Genomic DNA, 14,519 nt, shown 5'->3' on the forward strand with positions numbered 1-14,519 from the left:
AGGGGGCCGAATACTTTCGCAAGGCACTGTACATGATGATGTAAATGTTCCCTGGCCCTGTGTCTGTTGTTTACAGCTGAGGCCACTCGTAGCAGCTGCTGGCCAGCCGGCTTTGTCTCACCTCGTTATGCAGATGAGCCCCGGGTCCTCTTCAGGCCTAGAGTGGTCCAGTCGTGACGTGCAGGGAGGGCAGAGGGGAGGGAGCGAGGGCTATCTGCCTGTCACTCAGCCAAGGGCTCTATCTGTCTATGTCTCTCTCTCCTGCTTTTTCTGTCGCTCGCTCACTCCCTCTCTCACAAACACTCTCTCTCTCTCTCTCTCTCTCTCTCTCGTTCTTCCATAATGTAGTGGTGTAGTCGTGACGTGCGGGTGCGGGGTGACGCAGGCCTGTCCGTCATGTCATTCAGCCAGGGGTCCTTTCAGAGCAGTCTAGAGACACTCCTACAGGGGCAGGCCATTCACAACATATACCCTCTTCTCCAAGGCCTTTATTCCGTACCAAGGACTTGTTTATTTGGGTGACGCACACACCTGTTCCCTTGATTTCGTCCCATCCCCTACACACCAGCCCTAGCTCCAGTCCCATACACCCCAGTTTATTTCTCCTGCTTCAGCCCCAGTCCCGACTCTGGTGCTTCCAGCAACCAGGTTTTATTGATGTGTCCATTGTAGTCCATCCGTTCTCTACATTCGTCTGTGGGATTTCCTGTCCAGTGGCTGGTGTAACAGGGGCGGGGTTGTGCTGTTGCTGCATGTATGTCTCCTAGTGTTTCACAGCTCTGTCCGTGTATGTCTCATATCTCAGCAGGTATATCTCTCTGGTCACCCCCAAAACCAATTATTTCTTTGGCCGCCTCTCCTTCCGGTTCTCTGCTGCCAATGACTGGAACGAACTACAAAAATCTCTGAAACTGGAAAACACGTATCTCCCTCACTAGCTTTAAGCACCAACTGTCAGAGCAGCTCACAGATTACTGCACCTGTACATAGCCCACCTATAATTTAGCCCAAACAACTACCTCTTTCCCTACTGTATTTATTTTATTTATTTATTTATTTATTTATTTATTTATTTTGCTCCTTTGCACCCCATTATTTTTATTTCTACTTTGCACATTCTTCCACTGCAAATCTACCATTCCAGTGTTTTACTTGCTATATTGTATTTACTTTGCCACCTTGGCCTTTTTTTGCCTTTACCTCCCTTATCTCACCTCATTTGCTCACATCGTATATAGACTTATTTTTCTAATGAATTATTGACTGTATGTTTGTTTTACTCCATGTGTAACTCTGTGTCGTTGTATGTGTCGAACTGCTTTGCTTTATCTTGGCCAGGTCGCAATTGTAAATGAGAACTTGTTCTCAACTTGCCTACCTGGTTAAATAAAGGTGAAAGAAAAATGTGGTCCCTCTTCCCTCAGGATTTCCATTGTTCACCCATCGCTCCAACATGTAATCATGTGGTGTGTGAATGCGGCTGTGGTGACACTGATTTTGTTGAATGGTGAAATTGAGGAAAACACATGGAGTCCCTTTCAGAGCTGCGTTTCATTGAGTGTTTTTGCATGGACATTTACGGTACAGAACCACTGGTTGGTTTCAAAGGTCTTGGTCGATACAGGATATACTAGCAGTCAGTCAGACCTGCTGGTGCTGTAAAAGATTTACACTGGGAATGTAACACACAGGCCTGTAGAGTGTGTGTGTGTGTGTGTGTGTGCGTGTGTGCGTGTGTGCGTGTGTGTGTGTGTGTGTGTGTGTGTGTATGGAAGCAGACTGTAGTAAACACCAGTGGAATGTGTCAATATTCATAACATGTATGAGAGCTGCTAAAACATCCATGGCAGACATATTGGGATCAACCTCACCTGTCATTTCTGAGACATTTATAACTGTCATTTACCAGACTGTTTTATTCAAACGGACTCATATTAACTTGATATATATTCAGTATGTGTGACCCGTGCAGGAATCGAACCCGCAACATTGTCATCATCTTCACCAGTTGAACGTGTTGCATTTTCACACAGGGAAGTGTTGGACAAGACCGATATGTGTGAATCACAGAAACACCAACCCCATGGTTGCAATTACTGTCACGCTAAGTATTTTCTATGGGCAGCACGAATGTGCCATTATTTCTTAATGGGCTTGGAAGGCCTTGAAACTCTCAGGGGGGGTAACTAGCAAAGCAGCTAGATCCTGTTTAGTAGCCAACACTGTTAAAACCACCTCCAGATTGTGTGTGTGTGCTTGTGCGTGTGCCCATGCAAACGCAGGTGCACGTGTGTGTGTGTGCACATCTGTGTGTGTCTGAATGTGAGTCTGATGATACAGCATCCAAAAGTGTTAAAAGCAAACCTCCAGCAGCCCTGCCCCCCCCCCCCCCCCCCCCGAACAGGGTTAATGAATCTATGCCAGGAGTCTAGCAGCAACAGCCCCGTTTCTCTTCCTCCCACCTATAAAGTGTCAGGGTTTCAGGCTTCAGGCCCAATTCTCACTGGAGCAAGGAGGCCTGACGAGGGTCCAGGGGATTGACTGGCAGCGGCTGTCGTCCAATTCCGTGTCCAGTTGGCCTTTCTCCACAATAACAGGTAGTGGAGGGAGTCTGTGAGCTCTGGGTTGCATTTCATTGCAAAATGTTTTGTTGCATTGTAGATTTTGCCCTCGTTCACATCCCTATGTAGATATAAGATGACTGTATTGGTGAAAGGGGAGGGAGTAACTATCTGGAATGAAATGCAGCCCAAGGCTCAGGTCCGTGACTGGTCTTTTCCAGAGTCCAGAGAGAGAGGAGAGGAGTGCTCAACTATCCGGCGAAGAGTTTCGCTGCAATACAGGGGTAGTTTACAGTGTCTAACGCCCTGAGAAGGAGTCTGGAAAGAGGCAGCAAATTCCCTGCTTTATGAGTTGTTTTCAAGCTGGGTCAGAGGAGCGTTTGACTGTTACACTAATATATCCCAGGGCACGTATTCATAAACCATCTCAGAGTATAAGCTGATTAATGTTATTCATAAAATGCAAAACTGATCCTAGAATACAGGCCCAGGTCAGGATAACAGCTCCACCTGCAGGTGTAAAGCAGCACCCCACATCGTTAGCAATCTCCCCCAACGAGGAGAAACTTAAAAAGTAGAGAGAAAGTCATCGCAAGTCCTGGAATGGAACTGATTGAAAAACAGAGCTTAAATGACCGCCGAGGCAGAGGGAGACGAGAGAGTGAGACGAGCGAGTGAGTGGGTGGCAGGCAAAGTCACCAAGGGGTAGTTATCCCTGCTGGCACTAGGTCGGAAGTGAAAATGTAATCGCCATGAGTTTCGACAGTCAAGGAGCCTACATTGATATAAAGCTATCGATAGAGCATGATATTACCGTGGCCCCGGGCATTATAAAACAACTATTATGCTGGTAATGACTGAATCATAGAGCCGTCAATGGTAATCTGGCATAGCACTGCATTTAGGCCCCAGTGGTTTCCTACCCTCCCATAGTCTTTACGTTATTAAAAGTGCATTAGAGCCGTAATGAAGGCCATCTGAGGGAGCAGTGGGGCTGAGTGGAGGGCCCACATACAGGTTTGACCAGGTGGAGATGTGTGTGTTAGTGATGTGTGGGTCAGCTGTTTGTTCACCCACACCCAACTGCAATTGCTAATAACCCATCTGCAAACACCCAACTATATGTGATCAAGTGAAAATGTGATGCCCCGTCGCTATCCCGCTAATATATAAAATGCGCTGTACAGTCAGAGATGATGAAGCGCTTCGTCATGCCTTTTCAGATTCCTGACATGTCGGTAGGCTGTTTGTTAGTCAACGTGTCTATAGTTAGATGCATTGCCGCTTCTCTTCTGTCATTACTTGTTGCCCGAGAATACTAAATGAGTCCTTGCTCACCAGAATGTCATAAATCGATAGAATGAATGAATGATTCAATCTAGATGACACTGGTAAAGGTTTCCCTTTCTTCTCTGCTTGTCTCACGCTACAAAGATGTTTAGGGACCAGGGATAAAATGCAATAACCCTCAGAAAAGTAAAACAGTTTCGTGCAAAATGTCCAAATGACATCAGTTTGACCCGTTTTAGAGACATTAAAAGCTGTGAAAACTACTCAACATGTTTCTGATATGATTTTGGCTTGTATGCATATTTTATGTATTTGATAGTACTATCAGCTTTTATGATGCTCATAAAGAGAGCACCTTTATAATAGACCTGTATTCTTTCAAGATGCTGAAATAAGTCAATCATATTTCTCCACTCTTGTTCCCGAGTCAAAATGTACATTTGGTCTAGAATCTTACTGCAAGAAATCCTTAATTCTGCAGGAGTTAATATTATATTAGGCTTATGTGAGGTTGTAGATCTACAGTCAACTGTCTATATTTCAGTTACTATTCCATTTAACCCATCTGAACAGTAGCCTACAGTTCCCTTGACATGTCATTGTGAAGTCCCAGTCTTGTGACTGTCGAGTTTTGTATAGCACCTCATAATTATCACACATAACATAGCCAGCACTGCTACAATCCTCTTTTACCCCTTCATTAAATCTTTCCCAAACTGTAACGACAGATCTCTTCTTCATCTGAAGAGTAGTAAGGATCGGACCAAGATGCAGCGTGGTAAGTGTCCATAATGGTTTTAATACAGACAAATGAACACTCGAACAGAAACAATAACGTGAAATCTACAACAACCGAAACAGTACCGTGTGGCGACAAACACACACATGGAAACAAACACCCACAACCCAACAGTGAAACCCAGGCTACCTAAGTATGATTCTCAATCAGAGACAACTAACGACACCTGCCTCTGATTGAGAACCATACTAGGCTGAACACAAAAACCAACATAGAAAAACAAACGTAGACTGCCCACCCCAACTCACGCCCTGACCATACTAAAACAAATAATAAAATAACAGTACTATGGTCAGAACGTGACACAAACATCAGGCTACTGTTCTGGCCTTCCATCTATTTCTTTTCAACTCTCCATTTCGCAGCTTTTCTCTTATTGAACTCGACTCCGACATTGTCCTTTTTGTCTCTCAGTGGATCAACGTAAATCCTTTCTGCCCACGTTACCAAAAGCAATCGGCGTGTATTTGTTGAGCGTAAAGTTAGGTCGTAAAGATTAGGCTTAGGCTACGCCCTAACGCTAGATACAAATAATGAATGAAAAACCTAAATGTAACCTAATTGCGCAGAATTATACATTTATGGATTTTTAATGCATCGTTTTCTCTTTATTCAACCCGCCACCCGCCCTTCGTCCACACAATATTTCCTGACCCAATATTTTATGAGTCTAACCCCGCATCACTATAGTATATGACACCAATGAGCAGGGCGGAGATAGATAAGGAAGACACAGAGAGAAGAGGGCAAGATGAGATATATATATATACTGAAGACAGCGAGAGAGACCGAGAGATTCCCGAAGAAAGAGAGAGGTACTGAAGAGAGAGCGAGAGATACTGAAAAAAGAGAGAGCGAGATCGAGGCTGTAGATACACAGAGAGAGAGAAGAGAGAGGCATTGCCAGTGGCGGTGTTTCATTCATGGTAAATTAAACACACTGCATCATCATCCTCTTATTAGGTAGATTTCCTCATCTGTCATTTAATAACACACAGACAAACAGAGTTCTGGTTTGCAGCCCTGCCTCCCCATCGTCCGTCATCTGTCCTCCTTCTCTGTCATCCTCTTATCATGCTCCCTTCAACCTTTGTCATCCTCCCTGAGAGTTTTTACATTTTCTATTTTTCTCTTTCTATCTAAATGAACAAAACACTGAGAGAGCTAGTTAGTTAGTTAGTAGGAGGACATATCAGGCTCTCCGTTTGCTAGATTAGATTTTCATGAGCTGTACACTCACCGCTTACTCACCCCCCTCTGGTTCAGTGGTGGTCCGATTCATCCTGTTCTTCTGCCCAGGGACTTATTTTTAACATTTGAGTCATTTAGCAGACGCGCTCCAGAGTCACGAGTCAATGCATACATTTTCAATACTGGTCCCCCGTGGGAATTGAACCCACAACCCTGGCTTTGCAAGGGCCCGTGCTCTCCCATTAAGGGACTCAGACTGAGCCACATGGGACCCAGTTACTCTGTTACTGGTAACTTGTTCAGAACTGGATGGTTCTGATGGCTCAGTTGATTAGCGTGTAGTGACTAGTACACAGTCTCTATCACCGGAGTACAGTGGGTTTGATTCCTTAGTGGGCTACCGTATCATGTGTCAACTATAAGTCACTTTGGATAAAAGTGTCTCCTAAATGACTGTTATTTATATGATACATTAAAGCTGTCCCTGGATAAAATTGTAAACAGTTTAAAATCCCGAACCATGGAAAGGAACACTGCTCTGTTTCAAATGCTACTTCTCTGATGATTTTACCAGAGAACTCAATAAAATGAAAGGTACAGCCCCGGGCCTCTATTTTTACTGAACGTTGCTCTTGCTGTACTTCTAGGAAAACAGCCCAGCCAGACCATAATATAACATATAGACCTGTAGGTTTTTAATGGAAGCCCAGGAAAATAGCCATAAACAATGTGGACGATTGAGAGAAGTCTTTGACAGATGAGAGAACCTCAAAGCTGTCGGACATAGCGTACATTGTAGACTTGGTTAACTTAATGGGTCCTTGGCCACGACTCACCATCCAACCATGGAGAAGATCAGGAGGTTCTCTCTCTGATCATTAGCCTCTCTGTATGTTTCATGGTATTAAAACCTATGTGTATATATATTGCAATGACCTACGTAGCTAACTACAGTGTGGTCAGAGGGAGAGAACGCATATGTGGACTAGAAGCAGAATATACATTAATTTTTCGGCTGTATTGAGTAGATACATCACCTGTCTAGTTAACCAGGATGTTGAGTGGTGGTAGTGGGCTTGACTGTCGTTGAGCTGTAGGGGTTAGGGTAAGGGGACTCAGGACAAAGACACAAATTGTGGTCACTGTTATTGAGGGAGGGAGACGACTACAGTACCATCCTCTGCGCTAGAGGACGAGAGAGTGGAAGAGACAACAACAACAAAAACACCCAGAGAAAAAGGATCTGAGTGATCCTTTTATAGATCATGTTTCCGTTGGCTCCCTCTCTTGCCCTCTTTGAAAAGGTTCTGTTGAAAAGAACCGTGGTTGAGTTTGTGGCTCAGTGGGAATCTGGGTGAGGACCCCACCAAGAAGTGTTACGTAATGTTACTGTATGTGACATACAGCCAGCCGTCCACAGAGTGTCAGCCAGTCAATGTAGGACTCATTCTCAACAGCTGAGTTAAGTCGCCCCATCAGATTGTAAAAGACTGGACACTTATTCTATAATACTAGGGCAGAAACTCAAATCAGAGACAATGTAACTGATTTTAGAGGGACTCTTTCACTTTGTTGTACATCGGTTCAAACCGTGAGAATATTCAAGCTACTGTACACTTCAGTCAATTTGTCGAGTCCCTCTTCTCCTGCCCCTGCCTTACCATGAAGATTATGCCAGGGTAAACTAGTCTCTGCAATGTGAGTCCAAAATGGCAATGATGCTTTAATGCCTTGATGTTGATCCTGCGTCGCTTCCTGCCTGCCGACGCGAGTGTAAACGAGCCTGCACTTAGCATGGCGTGCCTTCGGGACGGAGGTTAGTGTGTGTGCGTGCGTGTTAGTACTGTATGTTGTTTATTTGCTAATTAGAGTGATTAAAGTTGTAGCCTGGCAGAGGCCATTATGCTGTGCTGAAAGGCTCAGTACGCCCCAGCCTCACTGTGAAATTACAGCCTACATTACAGCCTAGCCTTGTTGATCAAAATAGAACAGGTTGGATAGAGGAATAGAAGGGAGGAATGAGAGGGGGATAGAGGGATGTGTAGATGAAGCCCGCAAGCGTAGGTGATGCACTCTTTTCATTCATCAGCACCGCCTCGCATGTATTTTTAGCCCTAGGCAGAGAGGGGGAGGAGGAGGAGATAGTGGGGGATGATAGAGAAGAAAGCTTAAAGATACTGTAGTAAACTGGAGGTGAATGTCCTCTAAATTGGTGTCTCCCTCTCGTCCCCAGATGATCTCACAGACTGAATGGGACCACAAGAGGGGTGCCCGGGGATCCCAGGTAGGACAGAGAAGGGGAGAAAGGGGGAACATGCTTCTTTTTCTAACCCTTTATTGAATGAACACTTCAGGTCAGTACAGAGAGGGGGCAGGAGGAGGGGGAGAAAGGATGGGGGATGCTACTTCTTTCTCTAACCGTACTGAATGAACACTGACGGAGCGAGAAATCAATAATGCTACTTCTCACTTCTCCACCTGACTGACCAATGCTTGTGTGCTTTCCCCCTCTTCCCCCCTCTCCCTCCCCCTCTCCCCTGGTCAGATGGGGCTACTGCTGTCTGTCTGAATAGGAAATACTTAAATACTTTCCTTTTAGGTGGCTGGTTTTCCTTTAAGACCCAGGCAATTATGGAGCAATATAAAATTGCATGCCTAAACAATGATCTAAGGTTGGTGGTTTTCTCCCCTAGTGGTTAAGGTTAGGGTTAGGGGAGGATAAACTCATTCTAGATCTGTGTCCTCAGTAACTACAAAGTTGGTGGTTCAAATCCCGAGCTGGCAAATTGGAAAAATCTGCCATTGAGCAAGGCAGTTAACCCCCAACAACAACTGCTCCCTTGTCACCGATGATGTTGATTATGGCAGGCCCAAACACACCTCACTGATTCAGGGGGATTGGGTTAAATGTGGAATACACATTTCGGTTGGATGCATTCAGTTGTACAACTGACTAGGTCTCCCCTTTCCCTTGTTATTATTAGAGATGATGGTGATGCTATAGGTATACACTAGGATATTACAGAACCTTTTAGACCGCAGTAAATGGTGAATAACTGGAGATTATTGTCGAGGGATTTCCATAATTGATTGTGAAAAGGACAGATCAGAATTGTGGGTAAACTACTGTAGACACACACACACACACACATACACATACACATATACATACACACACACACATACATACACACACACATACACACACACACACACACACACACAAAACGTTTTAATTTTCTAAAGTCTCTATAGTGTACAGACATGCTGGCACTGTATGATGCATTCAGACTGATGACAGTTTGTAGGAGAAGCGAAGCCTTTACACACACGCACACACACGCACACGGACAGTCAGACATGGACACACTGATCGACCAGTCAATCACAACCTTCCACAATGTGTCGTGTCTGTGAGAGATTGTGTTGGCAGGAGGAGAATGTATTGAGCCCTTGTAGAATCTGGAGGCTTGGTACTGATAGCAGGAACAATGACACTAGCACTGGCTGAACAATGTGTGTGTGTGTGTGTGTGTGTGTGTGTGTGTGTGTGTGTGTGTGTGTGTGTGTGTGTGTGTGTGTGTATGTGTGTGTGCATGAAACATCTTGGTTGTGCACCTCTCATTGATTTTATAGAAAAATGTTTGGAATGTATCCCTATCAATGGAAATGTGTGTAAAGAGGTAAATATTAGGTTATTGACATTATTCCATTCTTGTCCCATCTGGGAATGGGAGTGTGTATATGTGTCTATTTTAGTTCAGCAAGAGTAGGTCTCAGGGGAAGAAGAGAATGTATCACTCATCCCACAGTGTCTCTTCATTCCCTGATATGAATGCTCGGCTATGAAAAGCCAACTGACATTTAGTCCTGAGGTGGTAAAAAAACTGTTGACGCTGCTGGTCATCTATGAACATTTGAACATCTTAAGCAACGATCTTGCCTAAATGACCTACTCTTATAATCACCACCCGGCACAGCCAGAAGAGGACTGGCCACCCCTCGGAGCCCGGTTCCTGCCTTTCTAGAGAATTGTTCTTAGCCACTGTGCTTCTACATCTGCGTTGCTTGCTCTTTGGTGTCTTAGGTTGGGGGTCCAGCCAGGTCACTCGAGATCCAAGGCAATATTTGACGTTCGTCCAGATCCCCAGGGCGTCGGGCGATGCCTTCAAAACCGGCCACTAGGAGCAACAGTAAGCACTATTACCATTTAAGTAGGCTTGCGGCTTGCTAGGGCATTGCGGATGGGGATAGTGGATAGGCGTAACCAATGAGCTCGGGCTCTGAGGGTTGTGTGTTCTATCCCAGTACTAGGCACTATGTTTTTTAAATACTTTAAAAACTCTTACCGTACCCATTCGGACTGAATCCCTAAACCTGGAAAAAAAGTTGAATACCGAAGTCTTATCTGCATAGACCTTTGTGACAGCTGCTGCTCGAAAAAAGGGCTTTATAAAAAACATTTGATTGATGAATGCACTGCCATGCTCTCAATAGTCTAACGTGGCTTCCTCTCCTCATCTCTTCTGCTCATATCCTCTCCGTCATCACGCCTTCCTATTCATTTTTTACTCACGAGAAAGAGTTGTACTGGTGGAAGCAAATGCCTGGTGAAAGCCTCGTCCCATTGCTCTCAGCTGTGTCTTCAGTGTCACTGCAGATGAAAGAGAGAGGACACGAGGAGAGGATGAAGCCAGTTTAGGCTGCTGAGCCTACTGTGGCGTGTGGGTAGCACTGTACTAATGCAAATAACCCACTTCCATTCTTTCTCGTCTTTTCACATCTTAATAATAAAAGGGAAACGCGTAGGACGGGATGACGCGTTGCTGCGTCCAATTGAACCCAAACAACTATATTGTGTAGGACTCACTTTGCTCTTTGCCCCTGCGTCTCCTAGCAACAGGCTATTTTCTATATAAATGCTTCCTGTCTGTCTGCCCACCTTGGCGGAGCGACGAGTGGAGGAGCACCTAGGAGCATTCTCTCACAGGATTGGCTGAGGCAGGAGCAGGCGAGGGCCAGAGGGTTATTGGGACTGACTGCATATGTGGTACAGTGGGGCAGAGGAGAGAAGGGTGTGACAGAGGAAGGGAAAGAGAGAGGGAGAGAAGAGAGGAGTGACAGTTTACTTTCTGAAGAGGGAGGACAGTCACCATAGGAAGACTGCGGCTGAGAGGAAGAGATAGGAGTCGGGTATCGGGTGTTTGATGTTAAGCATTGGTCGCTGGTTGTGTGCATTGTGGCTGTGATGAACAAGGGGTACACATCGTGTACCATGAGACGCCATCAGGAGACCACCCATCCTGCCAAACAGGTGGGCTCATTACCACTGTGTGATGTTGTGAGGCAGCATGTATGTTTTCATCTGTGTACACAATTGTTGTTGTTGTTGATTCAACTAATTCTGATTTAGTAACTGGTTCCACAGTCTTTTATAGTTTACTAAACTTTTCGGTCAAAGTGTTACCTAAACATAAAATTTTTGTTTGGCCCAAACTTAGCTCCAACTTGAGAACTTAGGTTATGGACACCCACGCATTACAATGGTGCTTTTAACATAGAATGGTTTCAACATATTTGACACACGACCCCTTGTGCCTTTTAATTTACAGACAAATGATTACTCAACACATCCTCACCTGGGATTTGAACACACAGCTGCTTGGTTCATAGCATGCCAAGCTTACTGCTACTCCACCATGTCTGTGTCAATGGCTGATTTCACCTGTATTTCTATATTTCAAAGTGAATTTCAGCTCTGTTAAAAGTAAACTCAAGAAAAATGATTTTATTTATCAAAGTGATTTATGGATTGTGAGTTCAAATCCCCGGTAAAGGAAACAATACTGTTTAAATGAACATAGAACAATGTCAAATTTAATTTGTCACGTGTGAAATGCTTATTCGCAAGCCCTTAACCAACAATGCAGCTCAAGAAATGGAGTTAAGAAAATATTTACTAACTAAACTAAAGTTTAAAAAAATCTAATCAAATCAGAAAGTAACACAAGAAAATTACATAACAAAAATGGTCAATGGGGTCAATGTAAGTAGTCCGTGTGGCCATTTGATTAATTGTTTAGCAGTCTTATGACTTGGGGGTAGAAGCTGTTAAGGAGTCTTTTGGACCTAGACTTGGCGCTCCGGTACCGCTTGCAGTGCGGTAGCAGAGAGAACAGTCTATGACTAGGGTGACAGGAGTCTTTGACAATTTTATGGGCCTTCCTCTGACAGTGTCTAGTATATAGGTCCTGGATGTCAGGAAGCTTGGCCCCAGTGATGTACTGATGCACTGGGCCCTACGCACTACCCTCTGTAGCGCCTTACGGTCAGATGCCGAGCAGTTGCCATACCAGGCGGTGATGCAACCGGTCAGGATGCTCTTGATGGTGCAGCTGTAGAACCTTTTGAGCATCTGGGGACCCATGCCAAATCTTTTCAGTCTCCTGAGGGGGAAAATATGTTGTCGTGCCCTCTTCACGACTGTCTTGGTGTGTTTGTTGGTGATGTGGACACCAAGGAACTTAACTATTGACCTGCTCCACTTCAGCCCCGTTGATGTTAATTGGGGCCTGTTCGGCCCTCCTCTTCCTATACGTAGTCATAGACTTTTTTCTCTGCTACCACACGGCAAGCGGTACCGGAGCTCCAAGTCTAAGACCAAAAGGCTCCTTAAAAGGCTTCCGAGTGGCGTAGCAGTCTAAGGCACTGTGTCTCAGTGCTAGAGGCATCACTCCAGACACCCTGGTTCAAATCCAGGCTGTGTCATAACCGGCTGTGATTGGGAGTCCCATAGAGCGGCGCACAGCGTCGTCCTGGTTTGGCCGGTGTAGGCCGTTATTGTAAATAAGAATTTGTTCTTAACTGACTTGCCTATTTAAATATAGGTTCAATAAAATATATATATATATATTTTTTTATAGCTTATACCCCTAAGACTGCTGAACAATTAATGAAATGGCCACCAGATTATATACATTGACCCCATTTGTTTTTTACACTGCTGCTACTCGCTGTTTATTATCTATGCATAGTCACTTCACCCCTACCTACATGTACAAATGACCTCTAACCTGTACCCCCGCACACTGACTCGGTACCGGTACCCCCTGTATATAGCCTTGTTATTGTTATTTTATTGTGTTACTTTTTATTATTTTTTACTTTAGTTTATTTGGTCAATACTTTCTTAACTCATCTTGAACTGCACTGCTAGTTAAGGGCTTGTAAGTAAGCATTTCACGGTAAAGTCTACACATGTTGTATTCAGCACCTATGACAAATAAAGTTTGATTTGATTTAGTTTTTACTAGTAAGCAGGAATCAGGATAGAATTATGATCAGATTTGCGAAATGGAGGGCGAAGGAGAGCTTTGTATGCGTCTCTGTGTCTGGAGTAAAGGTGTTCTGGTGTTTTTTTCCCTCTGGTTGCACATGTGACATGTTGGTAGAAATTAGTTAAAACGGATTTAAGTTTGCCTGCATTTAAGTCCCCGGCCAATGGGAGTGCCGCTTCTGGATAAGCATTTTCTTGTTTGATTATGGCCTTATACAGCTCGTTGAGTGGGGTCTTATAGTGCCAGTATCAGTTTGTGGTGGTAAATAGACGGCTACAAAAAATATAGATGAAAACTCTCTTTGTAGATAGTGTGGTCTACAGCTTATCATGAGGTGATCTACCTCAGGCGAGCAATACCTATCTTAATATTAGACATCGCACACCAGCTGTTATTGACAAATAGACACACAGCCCCACCCCTCGTCTTACCTATCTTACCTATCAGCCATAAAATGCTATTCCCTCTGAAAGTAGGCTAAACCACCCTTCGTTGGAGGATGACTTTACTACAAAGCTTTATCATTGCTCTTCTATTTGACACATTTCTTCCGATTGTAGCTGTTCTGTCCTGCCGATGCATGGAAAACCCAACCCAACTGTATGTTATCCATATCGTCGTTCAGCCACGACTCGGTGAAACATAAGATATTACAGTTTTTAACGTCCCGTTGGTAGGATAGTCTCGAACGGAGCACATCCAGTTTATTCTCCGGTGACTGCACGTTGGCCAATAGAACGGATGGTAGTGGCGGGTTACCCACTCGCCAACTAATTCTCTCAAGGCACCCTGATCTCCACCCCCTGTATTTCCTTATTTTCTTCATGCAAATAACATGGATTTGGGCCTTGTCTGAGAGCAGCTTTATATCCTTTGCGTCAGACTCACTAAAGAAAAAAAAATCTTCATCCAGTTCGAGGTGAAAAACCGCTGTTCTGATATCCAGAAGCCCTTTTCGGTCATAAGAGACAGTAGCATCAACATTATGTACATAATAAGTTACAAACAATGCGGGGGGAAAAAACACACAAAATAACACAATTGGCAAGGAGCCTGTAAAACGCCAGCCATAAAATGCTATTCCCTCTGAAAGTAGGCTAAACCACCCGTCGTTGGAGGATGACTTTACTACAAAGCTTTATCATTGCTCTTCTATTTGACACATTTCTTCCGATTGTTTTGTAGCTATCGGAATGTGTGAGTGTTGTGCCGTAGCGTTACTGTGACGGTGAGTGTTGTTTACCATCCTGTAGGTTTTCGCTGGTTGATAAACTGCATCGGGTTAGTTACAACTGGGGTTGGATTGAAAACCTACAGGAGGGTAGCTCTCCAGGAGCAGGG

The 14,519-nt window shown here is 44.4% G+C and overlaps 1 protein-coding gene across 2 annotated transcripts in view; it reads left to right on the forward strand.

Moving 5' to 3' along the window:
- The window catches only part of LOC110501052 (cGMP-inhibited 3',5'-cyclic phosphodiesterase A), a 76,582-nt gene that overhangs the window by 27,751 nt on the left and 34,312 nt on the right, over positions 1-14,519 (forward strand). Inside the window, exon 2 of one of the 2 annotated variants that reach the window (XM_036957576.1) lies at positions 8,075-8,125. The exons of the other annotated variant lie outside the window; for it this stretch is intronic. Within the exon in view, the coding sequence (XP_036813471.1) occupies positions 8,075-8,125 (51 nt within the window). The remainder of the gene's footprint in view (positions 1-8,074; positions 8,126-14,519) is intronic. 2 annotated transcript variants of the gene reach the window in all.

This window comes from Oncorhynchus mykiss, chromosome 21 (genome assembly GCF_013265735.2).
Source record: "Oncorhynchus mykiss isolate Arlee chromosome 21, USDA_OmykA_1.1, whole genome shotgun sequence".
Lineage (NCBI taxonomy): Eukaryota > Metazoa > Chordata > Actinopteri > Salmoniformes > Salmonidae > Oncorhynchus > Oncorhynchus mykiss.